Raw genomic sequence first — 19,282 nt, 5'->3', positions numbered from 1 at the left:
GTTATTCATGAATATTCCTGCCATGTATATTACTGTCTTATAATCTCTAGGGACTTTTAAATATGGGGAAAAGTATGGTAGAGCTGAGGACAGAATAAATAGATAAAAGATTCGCCATAAATAGGAACTACCTGAGGATAGAGACCATACCTTATTCATTTTGTATAAATGGAGAATGGGCATATAGTAGGTCCACTGATGTGTATATCCAGGTGTGGTTTGAGTAGTGTGTTCTGTAGTTATGTCCAGTGTATTCCTTGAAACAAAGGAAACTTTAGGGAAATGATTTTTTTTAATGCTTTTAAAATATAGGACCTATCTGGTCAACTTATAATCAATATTCTGTCAATAAATGGTGCAAGTTAAATATGAGTAGGTATAAAAAAAAATATATGTGGCCGAATATTCCCAACTTTTGAAAGAATAAGGCATGGTAGCATTTATGGTGTTGCAGACGTGGGATTTTACTGATGTGTGACCAAGAATGCCTCCAGATAGGCATATATGAGGATACATGGATGGTACCATCCAGTGTTGTCTCTAAGGTAAGCTCTATGAATATGTACTTCCTGTATTTGTAATTCCTTATACTAACCTAATACTTCTGTAGATATCATAGTGGAGGCAAGCAAAAGGTAGTTTTCCAAGGGCAGTTTTATGTAAAGATACGTGTTTGCATAATTTCCAGCTCAGGACTGCTTTAACTCCAGCTCTGGCCTGTGTACCCACTCATGGCTGGATAAGGTTATCTGCTTGTATACCCAATGTGCTGTTATCTCATGGTATTATACATGAAGTATAATAACAGGTGTACTTGTTGCACCTTAGAACCATGGCATACATGTTTTGTGCCACTGATAGTTGCTATATCCTCTGGGGCATATCCCCATTAAGAAGTTAATTGTTTTAGGTAACTAGTACAGATAACAGTTTTCTATACCCCTCCCCCCAGCACACAGATTGTGTCATGAGGTCTGCTACATGTTAGAGCCTTTGACCTCACTATAGTGCCCTCTGTACATCCTCTCACACTATAAAATCTGTGGACTGAGGTCTGGACTTTGTGGAGAGTAGTTGTGTAGCTCCCTGGATCATTCCTTACTTGATCCCCTGTCAGTTAGTCACCCTAAGTAAAACTCTGTAAACGGTATGGTGTTGCTTGCTTTGTTTTTTGGTTTCAAAGTACTTTCTCAGTTTTGGGGGCTAATTTACTGTCCCTCCTCCACCTTCTAACACCATGGGTGGGGTTGGTACTGGGGTGGTTGAGTGGATGGATACAAGTGGCGCAACTGGTACTTCCAAATCATGTTCCAGCTGGAGAATCTACCAATTCAATAAAATTGAACACCAATTTGTCGTTCAGTGTTGGAGGCTGAGGATACAACAGGGAACGTGGTCTGTGCCATCAGGAAGCTTCCAGATAGTGAGCAGTCAGGCAAGGAAATAGTCACCTTAGTGTGTGATACGTGCTTTGGGTACTGAGAAGCACGCAGGAGGAGCAGCTGAGGGCTTCTGAGAGGGATCAGGCTAGGCTTCTGACTCAGAACTGAGGTGGTTGGTGGCACCATTTTTAGAATGAAAAAAATGCTGATGGGTATCCTGCTTGAGAACAGGATAGAATGGTGGAATGCCCACAGGATTCTAAGTGAAAAAGTCTAGGGCTCAGGAGAGTGTTCAGGGCTGTCATCATCAGAGTATTGATACTTTAAGGTCATAAAAGTCAATGAGAACACAGAAGAGTGAAGAGAAGGTCTAAGTAACAACTATGAGAAATAGTGATATTTAAAGGACTGAGGCCAAGAGTTACATGGGAGAGGAAGCAGGAGCAGCCAATGAGATAGAGCATCTGGAAAATGTCATGAAATCTGTTGCTAAGGATCTTTCATGAAAAAGTGGTCAACAGTGTCAAATGCTAAAAAACAAAAAAAAAAAAAAAAGAGAGAAAGGATTTTTAGATTTGATAACCATGGCAATGCTGATGGTCCTAGCAAGAGCACTGCTAGGGATATTTTGTACTGAATTGTATACCAAGCTTCATATGTTGAAGTCCTAACACCCAGTGTGACTACATTTGGAGAATAGGATCTTTAAGGGAGAGATTAAAGTTAAACGAGACCATAAGACTGGGTACCTGATCTAGTAGAACTGTTCTTATAAAAGAGCAAGACATAACAGAGTGCTCTCCCCATGAGGGCATAGAGGAAAGGCCAAGTGAAGGCTCGGAAGGTGGCTGTTTACAAGCCAGAAAGAGTCCTCTTACCAGAAATCAATATGCTGGCACTTTATGTGGAACTTATAGCTTCCAGAACTGTGAGAAGATAAATCTCTGTTGTTTAGGCCACCCATTCCTTGGTATATTGTTATGGAAGTCCAAGTGGAATAATCTAAGAGGTACATCCAAGACCACAATGGGTAAGGAAAAAAGAAAAGTACGTAAAAACGGCAAATACCATTGACCTTTGAACAACACAGAGGTTGGGGTGCCAACCCTCTTTGCAGTTGAAAATCTGAGTATAATTTAACTCCCCCAAAACTTAACTATTAATAGCCTACTGATGATTGGAAGCCTTAACAGATAACATAATTAACATATTTTATGTTGTATGTATTATATACTTTATTACAGTAAGACAAGCTTAAGTGTTAAGAAAATCAGGGAAGAGAAAACACATTTTCAGTACTGTATTTATTGAAAAAAATCTGTATAAGTGGACCCACAAAATTCAAACCCATGCTGTTCAAGGGTCAACTGTATAGGCAATTCTTTCAAGATACTGCTCAAGCAATGACTACCAACTCAGGCTGTTTCCATAGATTTTATTATTAAGCCATTTTATTGAGGTATGATTGGTATATAAAAAGCTCTACATTGGTATATAATTTGATGAGTTTGGAGATAGGTATACACCTATGAAAATATAAAATACTCCCCACAATCTATGCCATAAATCTTCAAAAGTTTCCTATTTTCTTTAAATATACATATACATACACAGTATGTTAAAAACGTAAGATCTAGGGGCACCTGGCTGGCTTGGTTAAGCATCTGAATTCAGCTCAGGTCATGATCTCGTGGTCCGTGAGTTTGAGCCCCGCGTTGGGCTCTGTGTTGACAGCTCAGAGCCTGGGGCTTGCTTTGGATTCTGTGTCTCCCTCTCTCTCTGCCCCTCCCCTGCTTATGCTCTGTCTCTGTCTCAAAAATAAACATTAAAAAAAACATAATATCTTCCTTTGTAAAATTTTAATTATATAGTATTGTTAAGTATTCGTTCTGTACTATAAAGTCAATTTCTAGGACTTATTCATCTTATATAACTAAACCTTTACTCTTTAATATCTTCCTTTTGTCTCTCACTCAAGCCCCTGGGAACCACCATTCTACCTTCTTGTTTCTATGGGTTTGACTATTTTAGATTCATCCTGTAAGTGGTATTTTGTCATCATGTAGTATTTGTCTTCAGTGTCTGGCTTACTTCAGTGAGCATAAAGTCCTCCTGTTTCATCGATGCTGTCATAAATTGTAGGATTTTCCTCTTTTTTTTATGGCTGAATGATACTACTTTGGATTTACCCATTTATCTGTTGATGGGCATTTTTGTTGTCCATATGTCTTGGCTATTGTGAGTAATGCTGCAAGGAACATGGGAGTGTAGTACCTCTTCAAGATCCTGAATCTACTATCTTTGGATATATACTTAGAAATGGGATCACTGCATCACATAGGAACAGTAGTTCCTATATGGTTTTTGGCAGCAGTCTCACCCATTTACATTGCCACCAAGAGTGTACAAGGGTTCTCTTTTCTCCATATCCTCACCAATGTTTATCTTTTTTCTTTGATGATAGCTATCCTAAGAAGTATGAGGGGATACCTTTCTGTGCTTTTGATTTGCATATCATATCCCTGATCAGTGATGTTTTTGTGTACTTGATGGTTATTCTTCTTTGGAGAAATGTATATTTAATTTCTTTGTCTATTTTTAAAATCAGCTTGTTTTCTTGCTATTGAGTTGTAGGAGTTCTTTATATATTTTGCATATTAGCCCTATATCAGATATGTGGCTTGTAAATATTTTCTCCTGGTCCATAGGTTGCGTTTTCATTTTGTTGATTGTTCTTTTGCTATGCAAAAGCTTTCTTACTTGCTTGTAGTAGGTGTCATATCCAAGAAATCAGTGTGAAGGCTAATGTCAAGAAGAGTATTCCTATATTTTCTTGTTTTCATTTAATGTTTGTTTGTTTGTTTATTTAGAGAGAGGGAGAGAGAGAACCCCAAGCAGGCTCCATGCTGTCAGCCCAGAGCCCGACCTGGAGCTCAGTCTCATGAACTGTGAGATCATGACCTGATCTCACAAGAGTCAGGTGCTTAACTGACTGAGCCACCCAGGTGCCCCATTTTCCTATGTTTTCTTTTCTTTTTTAATGTTCATTTATTATTTTTGAGAGAGTGTGAGAGTGTGCTCAAGTGGGGGAGGGGCAGAGAGAGGGAGACACAAAATCCAAAGCAGGCTCCAGGTTCCACACTGTCAGTGCAGAGCCCAATGTGGGGCTCAAACTCAAGAACCATGAGATCATGACTTGGACAGAAGTTGGATGCTTAACCAACTGAGTCACCCAGGTGCCCCTCCTATATTTTCTTTTTTCAATTTTTAATTAATTTATTTTTTTAATTTACATCCAAGTTAGTTAGCATATAGTGCAATAATGATTTCAAGAGTAGAATCCCATGATACATCACCTACATATAACACCCAGTGCTCATCCCAACAAGTACCTTCCTCAGTGCTCCTTGCCCATTTAGCTTATCTTCCCACTCAAACCCCCTTGAGCAACACTGTTTGTTCTCTGTTTAAGAGTTTCTTATGTTTTGTCCCCCTCCCTGTTTTTATATTATTTTTGCTTCCCTTCTCTTATGTTCATCTGTTTTGTATCTTAAATTCTACATATGAATGAAGTCCTATGATATTTGTCTTTCTCTGACTGGCTAATTTTGCTTAGCATAATATCTTCTAGTTCCATCCATGTTGTTGCAAATGGCAAGATTTCCTTCTTTGTGATTGGTGAGTAATACTCCATTGTATATATATGCCACGTCTTCTTTATCCATTCATCTGTTGATGGACATTTGGGCTCTGTCCATACTTTGGCTATTGTCGATAGCACTGGTATAAACATTGGGGTACATGTGCTCCTTTGAAACAGCACTCCTATATCTTTGGATAAATATCTAGTAGTGCAATTGCTGGGTCGTAGGGTAGTTCTATTTTTAGTTTTTTGAGGAACCTCCATACTGTTTTCCAGAGTGGCTGCACCAGTTTGCATTCCCACCAGCAGTGCAAAAGAGATCCTCTTTCTCCACATCCTTACCAACATCTGTTGTTGCCTGAGTTGTTAAGGTTAGCCATTCTGACAGGTGTGAGGTGGTATCTCATTGTGGTTTTGATTTTCATTTCCCTGATGATGAGTGATGTTGCGCATTTTTTCATGTGTCTGTTAGCCATCTGGATGTCTTCTTTGGAAAAGTGTCTATTCATGTCTTTTGCCCATTTCTTCACTGGACTATTTGTTTTATTGGGTGTTGAGTTTGATAAGTTCTCTATAGATTTTGGATACTAACCCTTTGTCTGAAATGTCATTTGCAAATATCTTCTCCCATTCCACCGGTTGCCCCTTAGTTTTGATGATTCCTTTGCTGTGCAGAAACTTTTTATTTTGATGAGGTCCTAATAGTTCATTTTTACCTCTGTTTCTCTTGCCTCCAGAGACGTGTTGAGTAAGAAGATGCTGCAGCCGAGATTAAAGAGGTTTTTGCCTGCTTTCTCTCTAGGATTGTGATGGCTTCCTGTCTTATGTTTATGTCTTTCATCCATTTTGAGTTTATATTTGTGTATGGTGTAAGAAAGTGGTCCAGGTTCATTTTCCTGCATATCGCTGTCGAGTTTTCCCAGCACCATTTGCTGAAGAGATTGTCTTTATTCCATTGGATATTCTTTGCTGCTTTGTCAAAGATTAGTTGGCCACATGTTTGTGGGTCCATTTCTGGGTTCTCTGTTCTATTCTATTGATCTGTCTGTTTTTGTGCCAGTACCATACTGTCTTGATGATTACAACTTAGAATTTTTTTTTAATGTTTTTATTTATTTTTGAGAGAGAGACAGAGTACTAGTGAGGGATGGGCAAAGACACACACACACACACACACACACACACACACACACACACACAGAATCTGAAGCAGACTCCAGGCACCAAGCTGTCAACACAGAGTCCGACATGGGGCTCAAACTCACAAATTGTGAGATCATGACCTGAGCCGAAATTGGATGCTCAACCAACTGAGCCACCAAGGCACCCCTAAGATGATTATAGCTTTGTAATACGTCTTGAAGTCCCAGATTGTGATGCTTCCAGCTTTGGTTTTCTTTTTCAGGATTGCTTTGGCTATTTGGAATCTTTACTGGTTCCATACAAATTTTAGGATTGTTCTAGCTCTGTGAAGAATGCTGGTGTTATTTTTATAGGGATTGCATTAAACATGTAGATTGCTTTGAGTAGTGTCGACATTTTGACAATATTCTTCCAATCCATGAGCATGGAATGCTTTTCCATTTTTTGTGTCGTCTTCAATTTATTTCATAAGTTTTCCATAGTTTTCAGTGTATAGATTTTCACCTCTTTGGTTAGGTTTATTCCAAAGTATTTTATGTTTTTTGGTGCAGTTGTAAATGGGATCGATGCCTTGATTTCTCTTTCTGCTGTTTCATTATTGGTGTATAGGAATGCAACTGATTTCTGTGCATTGATTTTATATCCTGCGACTTTGCTAAATTCATTGATCAGTTATGGCAGTGTTTTGGTGGAATCTTTTGGGTTTTCCATATAGAATATCATGTCGTCTGCGAAGAGTGAAAGTTTGACTTCTTCCTTGCTGATTTGGATACCTTTTATTTCTTTGTGTTGTCTGATTGCTGAGGCTAAGACTTCCAATACTATGTTGAATAGAAGTGGTGAGAGTGGACATCATTGTTGTGTTCCTGACCTTAGGGGGAAAGCTCTCCGTTTTTCCCCATTGAGGATGATATTAGTGGTGGCTCTTTTGTATATGGCTTTTATGATCTTGATGTATGATCCTCCTATCCCTACTTTTCTTGAGGCTTTTTATCAAGAAAGGATGATTTTGTCAAATGCTTTTTCAGCATCTATTGAGAGGCTTGTGTGGCTCTTATCCTTTCTTTTATTAAGTGATTTATCACGTTGATTGATTTGCAGATATTGAACCAGCTCTGCATCCTAGGTATAAATCCCGCTTGACTGTGGTGTATAATTCTTTTAATGTATTGTTGGATCCAGTTGGCTAGTATCTTGAGAATTTTTGCATCCATGTTCATCGGGGAAATTGGTCTATAGTTATCCTCTTTAGTGGGGTTTTGTCTGGTTTTGGAATCAAGGTAATACTGGCCTTGTAGAATGAGTTTGGAAGTTTTCTTTCCATTTCTATTTTTTGAAACAGCTTCAAAAGAATAAGTGTAACTCTTCTTTAAATGTTTGGTAGAATTCCCCTGGAGAGCCAGCCAGTCCTAGACTCTTGTTTGTTGGGAGATTTTTGATTACTGATTCCACTTCTTTACTGGTTATATGTCTCTTCACATTTCCTATTTATTTATGTTTTAGTTTTTGGTAGTTTATATGTTTCTAAGAATTCGTCCATTTCTTCCAGATCTCCCAATTTGTTGGCATATAATTGTTTGTAATATTCTCTTATTATGGTTTGTATTTCTGCAGTGTTGTTTGTAATCCCTCCTCTTTCCTTGTTGATTTTATTTGGGTCCTTTCCTTCTTCTTTTTGATAAATTTGCCTAGGGGTTTATCAATTTTGTTGATTCTTTCAAATAACCAGATCCTGGTTGATGTGTTCTATTGGTTTTTTTTATTTATTTCAATATCATTGATTTCTGCTCTAACCTTATTTTTTCCTGTCTTCTGCTGGTTTTGGGCTTTGCTGTTCTTTTTCCAGCTCTTTAAGGTGTAAGGTTAGGTTGTATATCTGATACCTTTTTTCGTTCTTTAGGAAGGCCTGGATTACTATATACTTCCCTCTTAGAACTGCCTTTGCTGCATCCCAGAGGTTTTGGGCTGTCGTGTTATCACTTTCACTGGATTCCATATATTTTTAAATTTCTTCTTTAATTTCCTGGTTAACCCATTCATTCTTTAGTAGGATGTTCTTTTTAAAAAATTGTTTTTAATGTTTATTCATTTTTGAGAGAGAGAGAGAGTATGAGCATGGGAGGGGCAGAGAGAGAGGGAGACACAGAATCTGAAGCAGACTCCAGGCTCTAAGCTGTCAGCACAGAGCCCTATGCAGGGATCGAATTCATGAATCGTGATATCACGACCTGAGCTGAAGTCAGAGCTCAACCAATTGAGCCATGCAGGTGCCCCTAGTAGGATGTTCTGTAATCTCCAAGTATTCTGTAATCTCCAAGTATTTGGTCTTTCCAAATTTTTTCTTGTGGTTGATTTTAAGTTTCATAGCATTGTGGTATGAAAATATGTATGGTATGATCTTGATCTTTTTGTACTTGTTGAGGGCTGATTGTGTCTCAGTATGTGATCTATTCTGGAGAATGTTCTGTGTGCACTTGAGAAGAATGTGTATTTCTGCTGCTTTAGGATGAAATGTTCTGAATATATATTAAGTCTGTCCAGTCCAGTGTGTCATTCAAAGCCATTGTTTCCTTGTTGATTTTCTGCTTAGATGATCTGTCCATTACTGTAAGTGGGGTGTTGAAGTCCCCTACTATTATGGTACTATTATCAATGAGTTTCTTTATGTTAGTGATTAATTGATTTATATATTTGGGTGCTACACGTTGGGGGCATAAATGTTAACAATTGTTAGATCTTGGTGGATAGACCCCTTAATTATGATATAATGCCCTTCTTCATCTTTTGTTACAGTATTTTTAAATCTAGTTTGTCTAAGTCTGGCTACTCCAGCTTTCTTTTGGTGACCATTAGCATGATAGATGGTTCTCTATCCCCTTACTTTCACTCTGAAGGTGCCTGTAGGTCTAAAATGGGTCTCTTGTAAGCAACATATAGATGGAGACTGTTTTCTTATCCATTCTGATATCCTATGTCTTTTGATTGGAGCATTTAGTCCATTGACATTTAGAGTGAGTACTGAAAGATATGAATTTATTGCCATTGTGTTGCCTGTAGAGTTGGGAGTTTCTGGTGGTGTTCTTTGGTCCTTCTGATCTTTGCTGCTTTTGGTCATTTTTTTTTTCTCTTGTCTCTTCTACCCTTAGGGAGTACCCCTTTAAATTTCTTATGGGGCTGCTTTAGTAGTCATGAACTCCTTTAATTTTTGTGTGTCTGGGAAACTTTTAGTTTCTCCTTCTATTTTGTTTGTTTTTTTTTTAATTTTTTTTCAACGTTTTTTATTTATTTTTGGGACAGAGAGAGACAGAGCATGAACGGGGGAGGGGCAGAGAGAGAGGGAGACACAGAATCGGAAACAGGCTCCAGGCTCTGAGCCATCAGCCCAGAGCCCGACGCAGGGCTCGAACCCACGGACCGCGAGATCGTGACCTGGCTGAAGTCGGATGCTTAACCGACTGCACCACCCAGGCGCCCCTCTCCTTCTATTTTGAATGACAGCCTTGCTGGGTAAGGAATTCTTGGCTGCATATTTTTCCGATTCAGCACATTGAATATATCCTGCCACTCCTTTCTGGCCTGCCAAGTTTCTGTAGATAGGTCTGCTGTGAACCTTAACGGTCTTCCCTTGTAGGTTCAGGACTTTTTTCCCTTGCTGCTTTCATAATTCTTTCCTTGTCTGTGTATTTTGTGAATTTGACTATGATATGCCCTGTTGATGGATGGTTTTTATTGAATCTAATGGGAGTACTCTCTGCTTCTTGGATTTTTTATGTCTGTGTCGTTCCCCTGATTAGGAAAGTTTTCCACTATAATTTGCTCACATAAACCTTCTACTGCTTTCTCTCTCTCTTCATCTTCTGGCACTCCTCTATGATTTGGATGCTATCCTTTTAAATAAGTCATTGAGTTCTCTAATTTCTTATATCATGTCTTTGCCTTAGTTTCCCTCTTTTTTTCTGCTTCATTATTCTCCATAATTTTGTCTTCTATATCACTGATTCGCTGCTCTGCTTCGTCCATCCTTGCCACCGTGGCATCCATTCAAGATTGCATCTCAGTTATAGCATTTTTAATTTTTTCCTGATTAGATTTTACTTCTTTGATCTCTGCAGAAAGGGCTTCTATGCTTTTTTCAATCCCAGCTAGTATTATTATGTGGTTCTAAATTCTAGTTCAGACATCTTACTTATATATGTGTTGATTAAGCCCCTGGCTATCATGTCTTCCTGTTCTTTCTTCTGGGGTGAATTTCTTCATTTTGTCATTTTGTAGGAAGAAAAAGAATTAATAAAATAAAAAAGAAAATTTTAAATATTAAAAACAACAACAAAAAAAATAAAGGAAGCTATATCTTAGGCGTGTTTTGGTCTGGTTGTTGAAAGAAGCTTGATAGACTAGAAAAAAAAGGGAAAGGAGAAAAAAAGTAAAAACTTTAAAAATTAAAAAAATGCGTAATAAAAGAATAAAATGAAATGAAGAAAGTGAAACAGAATTAAACATTTTACAAAAAAAAACATAGTAAAAAGAATTAAAACTTTTTTTAAAAAAGAAAGGAAAATAAAAATAAAATTTTCTTTCTGTATCTGAGAAAAAGGAGAAAAAAAAAAAAAAAGAAATAGACCAGCAAACAGAATAAAACCCGAATGAAGTTATATCCAGTTTCCCCTGGAACTTAAACTATGAATATGAAGCACTTTATAGTCCATACATTAAACAGGCAGAGGGACTTGTGGTGGTCATGTAGGGCATGTGCTAAGAGGGCACAGTTGGGCAGGGCTTGGTGTAATGGATCTGTTCTCCTCTAGGTGGCCCTGCTTAGCTAGGGTAGATCAGTGTGGTGTGCATGCACATGTATGTGTATGTACGTGCATGTGCAGGAGATGTGAAAATGGTGTCACCCAGCTTCCTAGTTTCTGGCACTGGAACTCTGTGCTCTCACCGACCCACAATCAAGCACCCCTCCTTTGTCTCAGGCTTCTTTCCACTCCCTGCTTCTACACTGTTTGTGTCCAAGCCATCAGCCTGCCAGGTGGCACCTCCTTCATGAATTTTATCTCAGATGGTGCCGTGTTTCCAAAGCCCTCACTTCTGAGAACCCTGCGGCTTGGCCCCATTCTGACCCTCTGGGAGAGGGTCTTGCTGAGCAATGGCTGGGTGCCAGCTTGCCCCAGGGAATGTTGTGTCATCACGCTACGGCAGAGGTTCAGAGACTATGGACAGGTGCTGGCTTGCCCCAGAAAAAGTTCATGCAATTGCACGGCGGCAGAGGTTCTGAGATTTTGGCAAACCACAACACACAGCTGGCATCAGATTTCACTGCACTCTGGTGTCTGTCTCAGTACCAGCAAACATGGCTGCTCTCTGGGGTCTGCTGGGACCTTTGCCTGTGGGGAGGATGTATGGCCTCTACCAAATGTCCTCCAAGCAGGGGAACTGCTTCTCCCTGTGTGGCCCACGAACCCCTCAGACCTAGCTGCTTGCTTCTGGGGATTCACCCTTCTTCCCTAGCAGAGCACTGTCAGGTATTGTGCTCTGGAATTTCCTACTCTGATCTCCCGTGTATAGAGTCGTAATGGTATTGAAACCCTCTCCTTTCTCCCAGACAATGGTTTTGGGGAACAGATTTCTTGCTCAGTCCCTTGTGAATGTTTCCGCTCTGTCTCCAGCTACTTTTGAGGGGAGTGCTTTTCCTGCACTCTTACCCCCCTTTCTCTGACCTCTGCAAAAAACAGCTCCCTACCCTGTGTGGTTTCTGTCTCCTCCAGTTCACTTCTTCATGCCACGTACCTACTGAGTTTTGTGGCTCAAGTTATGCAGATTGTTGTGTTAATCATCAGATCAATTTCCTAGGTATGCAAAATGGTTTGGTGCTGCTCTAGTTGCATTTCAGGGATGAGAGAGGCTGAGAACTTCCATTTGCTCCACCATCTTGTCCCTTCCCACCCCTCCTATGTTTTCTTATAGGAGTTTTAAAGCTTCAGGTCTTAACATCATTTATCTATAACAATAATAATAATCATTATTATTACTATTATTTTAAAGTAAACTCTATATCTAATGTGGGCTTTAACTCACAACCCCAAGATCAAGAGCCAGCTAAGTGCCGCTCAGGTCTTAACATTTAAATATTTACTCCATTTTGAGTTGATTTTTGTGTGTGGTAGAAGAGTCTAATTTTATTCCTTTGTATGTAGATATTTAAAAAAAAATTTTTTTAACGTTTATTTATTTTTGAGACAGAGAGAGACAGAGCATGAACAGGGAAGGGTCAGTGAGAGGGAGACACAGAACCTGAAACAGGCTCCAGGCTCTGAGCTGTCAGCACAGAGCCCGACGCGGGGCTCGAACTCACGGACCGCGAGATCGTGACCTGAGCCGAAGTCGGACACTCAACCGACTGAGCCACCCAGGCGCCCCTGTATGCAGATATTTTTAGTTCTCACAACTGAGGGGTGGTAGTGCTAGTGGCATCTAGTGGGTAGAGGCCAGGGATGCTGCTGAATATCCTAGAATATACAGAATAACCCCCCACAAGTAAGATTTAGTCCCTGAAATCAATAGGGCCAAGGTTCAAAAACTCTGCTACAGGGGCGCCTGACTGGCTCAGTCAGTAGAGCATACAACTCCTGATATCTGGGTTGTGAGTTTGAGCTCCACCTTGGGTGTAGACAGTACTTAAAAATAAAATCTTTAAAAAACAAAACAAAACCCCTGCTGTAAAGGAAAGAGCTAGACAGAGATATGGGATCAAAGGAGGAACTTTTTGTTTTTGTTTTTTTTCAAAAGATGAAAGAACCTTGAGGTTGCTTGGTCAGTGAAATGGCCCCTTTAGACAAGGTAAGAGGTTGTGAAAATTGGTAGAGACTTTCTTGGAGGGCAATTTGGTAGTACTTGTGAAAATTAAAAGATTTCTACTATCAATGACCTATTCTATTGAAATACTTGCACATATACACTAAGATATTTACTCACAGATTTTCATTACAATGTTAGTAGCCAAGTGAAAGTTTTTGAAACCAATTCCAACGTGTGTTTCCCCACACATCCAAGGAATTCTTGTGACACCAGCAGGGTGTCCTACAACTTACCTAAATTCTCATACTACCTGGAAAGAGTATCAGATTCCACAGGTTAAGGGCTCAGTCCAACAAGACTGCCCCACCCCTCTTCAAATGCCACTCACAAGCCCTGTTCTTTGCCAGACCGACTTGCTACAGGTTGGAGGTTCCAATGCCACTTGCCTTGGGTTTGATTAATTTGCTTAGAGCAGCTCAGAGAACACCCACAAACACTGTACTTACTAGATTATTGGCTTATTATAAAAGGATGTAAGTCAGGAACAGCCAGATGGAACAGATGCTTAGGGCAAAGTATGTGGGAAGGGGTGAGGAACTTCTATGCCCTATGCAGGCGTGCCTCTCTAACAGGACTTCCATGTGTTGACCCACCTGGAAGCTCTCCAGACCATATGAGAAACTCCATATTACATGGACATGATTGATTAAATCATTGGCCACTGGTGATTAATTCAACCTCTGGACATTTTTACCCTCCCCTGAAATCAGGAGGTGGGACTGAAAGTTCCCTTTGCTATTCATGGTTGGTTCCCCTGGCAACCAGTCCTCATCTTTAGGTCCTTTCCAAAATTCACCTCATTAACATAAGTCTAATGATGGTGGAAAGGGGCTTATTATGAGTAACAAAACACCCGTTTTTGCCTTTATGGTTCTGAAGTGATTTCAGGAACTGGGGCCAGGAGACCAAATGTTAAAAACAAAAACAAAAAAACAAAAAACAAAACCCTTATTGCTCTTATCACTCATGAAATTCCAAGTGTTTTAGAGAGATATGAGCCAGAAACTGTGGATGAAGGCCAAACGTACATGAGAAATATATTTTGGTCATCTGAATGACCATGTAGGGGCCAAGGCCAGGCTACCCCAAGATGGGCCACTTTGACATAAACATTATTTTAAGTTAAAAGCAATCAAAACCCAGAAGATTCAGGAAAAGCTCTTTATCTCCTCCTCAACTGCCTGCCTATACCAGGAAGAGAACTATTAACAGAGATTCTTCTTTTTCTAAGATATTTATTTGTACAGTAGGATCACCTCTGTTTTCTAAACATCTCTCACCTCCCTGCTAATGTTTTGCTCAGCCTCCTACCCCTCTCCTAAGCTCATTTATATTGCTTCACTGTCTTTGGAATTTCATACATAGGAAACTATATTTGATCTTCTCTTGTTAACCTGTCTCATGTCAATCTGATTCTTAGTCCAGCTAGAAGGACCTTGAAGGGCAGAGAACATTCTTCCTCCACAATGACCAAATACATAATTCTCATAAATCACCATATCACAGAAGATAAATAGGGAACAACTGTACTGCACAAAGAAGAATGGTTAAATGGTTATGTGGCACATTCCAACCAGGAATTTTGTGGCCACTTAAAGCTTGTAGTAAGCAGTAAGACTGCCAGGATATAGTGAGATGAGGTCATAGAATGGTGTTCATAGTGTTACTCAGTTATATAAAACTAATTAAAAAAAAAAACTGTATGATTGTGTTTGGTAGTGTATTTTTAAAAAGATCTTGAAGGCTCTACCAAACTATTTTAAGTAGATAGACCCTCCTTTCACTTATTACTCTCTAATGGCTCTGAATTGGGAACTTTTTATGAACATATATTACTTTTATAATTTTATTAAAAAAATTTTTTTAAGTAGACTCCATGCCCAACCTGGGGCTTGAGCTCAAGACCCTGGCATCAAGAGTCACATGCTCTACTGGCTGAGCCAGCCAGACGCCCCTGCTTTTATAATTTTAAAACAGCTTTTAAATGATGGTGGCAACAGAGCAGTTGAAAGGAAGAAAGAGTCTGAAGACAAGAGTGATGGGAAAGGAGGAAGATCCCAGAGGGAGCAGGAACAGATAATGATCGTAGCATAAGTAGCAGCAGGAGCAACTAACATTCATTAAGCAACTGAAATATTCCAAACTGTTGTAAATTCTTTTTTTTTTTAATTTTTTTTAATGTTTATTTTTGAGACAGAGAGAGACAGAGCATGAACGGGGGAGGGGCAGAGAGAGAGGGAGACACAGAATTGGAAACAGGCTCCAGGCTCTGAGCCATCAGCCCAGAGCCCGACGTGGGGCTCGAACTCACGGACCGCGAGATCGTGACCTGGCTGAAGTCGGACGCTTAACCGACTGAGCCACCCAGGCGCCCCCAAACTGTTGTAAATTCTTGATGATTCTGTGAGGTATATATTATCTGTCAAGGAAATGGTAGCACAGAGAGATCAGGCAACTTGCATAGTCGGATAGCTCACATATGGTACAGCTGGGATTCAAAACCAGGGAGTCTGGATCGAGAGCCAATGCTCTTAATCACTGCCCTCTACTGCTGGCTGAGGTGGGGTCCAGAGCACAGGTGGAAGCTGGCCTGACAAGAAGAGAAACTTGTTTAAACCACTGTATTCATTTTCTATTGCTGGATAACAAATTACCACAAACTTAATGGCTTCAAACATATATTATCTTACAGTTCTGTAGATCATAAGTCTGAGCAGACTCCACTGGGTTTTCTGCTTAGTGTCCCACAAAACCAAAATCAAGATGTCAGCAGGGTTGGAGGCTCTGGGTGAAGATTCTTTCCTTTGGCTGTAGGACAGAGTTTCCCATCTCCTTGCTGGTATTGGTCAGGGGCCTCTAATTTGTGTCTACTGCATTCCTCACCTTATAGCCCACTGTAGTCCTGTCATCTTTAAATCAGCAATGGTATGAAGGAATGGAATCTGAGTTCCTATATTACTACCAGCCAGAGAAACTCTGGCTGTTACTTGTTTAGGAGCACACAGATAATGTCCCTTTCCTTGTGCTTGTAAAATAATCTAATCACGAAAGTAGAATTCATCATATTAACAGTCACAGATATCAGTGGGGAGAAATGTTGGGACCATTTTAGAATTTTGTCTGCCACAACTATTATGATGAATTTGTAGGATGTCTTGGTGAAGGGAGGTCTGAGGGCTTGTAATGCTTTCCTGGATGAGTGGAAAATGCTCCATTTGAAGGTAGATGCTTGAAAATTAAGGTTTGAGTAGGTGACTAATACATTTTTGCTTGCTGGTCAGCTTTATGGGCTCAGTTGAGTTTGGAGATGATGAATTTGTGGGGGTACCAATCTACAGAGCTGTGTGATTTTTCTCTAGTAGTCTGGGTATAGATGCAGAAGAGGTTTGTGGTCTTTCTGAGAAAGCTGGGCAAAAGGACCACAGGTCAAGGGAGATGACAGGCTTAAGTGATGGACTCTGGGATCTAGGCCAGAAACAAAAGACAGACAAAACCAGAGTGAAGGAGTAGGGACGGTAGTTACCTTGCAAGGGTTGTAGGAGATGGCCTGACTTCCAGTTATAGCAAGAAGTGGAGGAAGGTTTCATTAAGAGGTTAAAGATACAGAGCAGTGGTTCCCTAAGTGTGGTTCTCAGACCAACAGTGTTAGCATCATTAGGGGTCTTATTAGGAAAATTCCCAGGTTAACCACAAACCTACTGAATTAGAAACTCTGGAAGTCTGGGAGCACAGGAATCTGTGTTTTAACAAGCCCTGCAGTAGGTATTGATGCCCCAAGGCTTGAGAATCATTGATGTAGTCTTTCATATTAAGAGTGCTTTTAGGGGCGCCTGGGTGGCTCAGTTGGTTAAGCGTCCGACTTCAGCTCAGGTCATGATCTCGTGGTCCGTGAGTTCAAGCCCCGCGTCGGGCTCTGTGCTGACTGCTCAGAGCCTGGAGCCTGTTTCAGATTCTGTGTGTCCCTCTCTCTCTGCCCCGCCCCCGTTCATGCTCTGTCTCTCTCTCTCTCAAAAATAAATAAACGTTAAAAAAAAAAATTAAAAAAAAAAAGTGCTTTTATTGTGAATAGGATTCCAGAGGGACAGTAAGAAATTCCTAGAAGAAGAGTATGAGACTGGTAGGAAACACCGAGATAATATGGGAGAGGACAAATGGCCTATGTTCTGCATGCTGACCTAGGATGCCAAGGATAAATGTAAAGGATGCCTGAATTAACTGGCCTTAGAATTTTCAGAAATAACAAGCCTTAGCTGGCTGATTCTAATCTGGACCAATGTGTTATTGAGGTACTACTATTCCAAGGCCAAGATTGGGAGCATTTATTGATGAGTAGGAAATGGGTCCGTTCTGGGACTGGATTGGCTGTTCTCAACCTCCAGGGAAAGACTCAGAAATGGGAGAAGAGTTACTGGGGCCCTGAAAACCGCAACAGCCCCTGCTGAAGAGGGAGGGATGCCTGTGAGCAAGCTCTATCTCCATATGGCTCAGTAAAAAACAAGATTTACTCTCCCTTGGCTGCAGGCACCACCATGATGGGCTGAGCTGCTTTTGCTATGGCACAAAGATAGAGGAGCACAGGTAGGTTGTGCTTAACCAACAGGAAGATGAAGGAAGTGTGGGATGTATTTTGGGATGTGAGTAGCTGACCCCATATAATAATTCCCCTGTATTCTTAAAAATTTTCTGATTCAATGACTCTGGGAAAAATCTTGGGACTCAATAAGATTTAAACACGTGAAATACAATGTAGCCACGCAAGATTTTTCATTGCTGTTACAAGGAACCCTTCCTCATCAATTAACAAACCATCTCAGATGATTATACACATACCTTTTGGTGCAGCAATGCCAAAAGAGATTAAACAGATTAAAATAATCTGTTTTATACTGTTAAAAAAAACCAATATACAGATGAGTGTGTATGTATTCGTGTCAAAAAAAAAAAGCCCTATATTTGTGATATATAAAATACTTCTGGAAGACTAAACAAGCACCTTGTAAAACTGTACCCTTTGGGGAAGGGAAATGGGTAGCTGGGGGAGAAAAGAAGGAAGAATTTCCATGATTAAAAACCTTATGTACCTTTTAAATTTGGAGCACATGAATGCATTATTAAGAAATAAAAAGTTACTACATTTAAAAAATAAATAATGAGCTTTTATTATCCTCGACAGCAGAGAAAAGCCACGCTGGAGTCTCTGGGAATTCTGGGAACACTCCCGGGGGGAGGGGAAGGCTGCAGCAGCACCTGGAGCTTCCTCAGAGACTCATTCCCTCAGTCTCACCCCCCTGGCAGAGGCAGCTGGAAGGAATCACAAACTGCAGGGATCAGTGGGAGGAAGACAATGAACAATGCCTTCCTGCCTGAAATCAGCCGCTGTCCAGAGCCAGCACCAGGGAAGACACAACTCACCCTCCGGGGGTCACGTCTTTGCTGGAAGGCAGGTGAGAATTCACACGTGTGACACCGAATGCCCTGCTCTCTTGGGGTCTCCAAGTCCTCCCCGATTCCACACCCTCTGGCCTGGGGCCACAGTGTCTGATTTTTGAGAGGAGAACATGGAATAGGTCAAGTTTTAGTCCGAGTCTGAACTCTCATTCGACTTGGAAGACTTATGCTTTCGTTTTTTCTTCTTCTTCTTTTCTTTTTTCCTTTTCTTATGCTTTTCTTTCTTCTTCTTTTTCTTGTGTTTCTCTTTACATTCTGAGGAGCTGGAGCTGCTGCCATCTTCATCGGAGGTGGAATCCTCCAGTAACTGTTTTAACTGCTGTATCCTAAACAGAAGTTTGACCAAAGAACCATATTTAACTTAAAAAAACTGTAGATAAAGATGATGTGAGAGCAGCAGTGAGGGTACAAATTGTCATGAATAACCACCTTGCGAAAGACGGTACTTATCTGTGCATGTCTTCCCCATTCTTGTCCACGTCCATGCCTGTTTGACAGGACTGTAACCAGTATATGAGCCATTCTGTGTTCTTTTCATTGTCCTAAATATTTCTGCATGTTTCTCGAGTCCTTACCACAGAACTTCTAACAGATGCCTACTTTACTTACTCACCGCCCCCAACTGCTCAAGTAATCTACCTCCTCAAAACAATTATTACTCAGCGTCACCAATTTTGGGAAAAACAAACTCTCCCGTTTCTTCACCCTATCTTTCTTCATGTCTAAGGATCATTTTTAACAATAGCTCAAATCCTTAAAGACACTGGAGATGATAGACTAAGCTATGGTTGGTTGCCAACATCAACTATCA

At 40.3% G+C, this 19,282-nt stretch overlaps 1 protein-coding gene across 4 annotated transcripts in view; it reads right to left on the bottom strand.

The window, feature by feature from the left end:
- The window catches only part of RP9 (RP9 pre-mRNA splicing factor), a 214,575-nt gene that overhangs the window by 176,071 nt on the left and 19,222 nt on the right, over positions 1-19,282 (bottom strand). For 3 of the 4 annotated variants that reach the window (XR_005789272.1, XR_005789274.1, XR_005789273.1), the window contains exon 6: positions 18,436-18,797. Coding sequence is in view for 1 of the 4 variants with exons in the window: in XM_040472302.1 (XP_040328236.1) it covers positions 18,599-18,797 (199 nt within the window). In the remaining 3 variants the exon portion in view is untranslated. Of the gene's footprint in view, positions 1-18,157; positions 18,798-19,282 lie in introns of those variants that run through there. The other variant, XM_040472302.1, reaches the window with a different exon arrangement.

Source organism: Herpailurus yagouaroundi, unplaced genomic scaffold, assembly GCF_014898765.1.
Source record: "Herpailurus yagouaroundi ecotype Mexico unplaced genomic scaffold, PumYag 100, whole genome shotgun sequence".
Taxonomy (NCBI): domain Eukaryota; kingdom Metazoa; phylum Chordata; class Mammalia; order Carnivora; family Felidae; genus Herpailurus; species Herpailurus yagouaroundi.
This window is presented reverse-complemented; position numbering and strand designations above follow the sequence as displayed.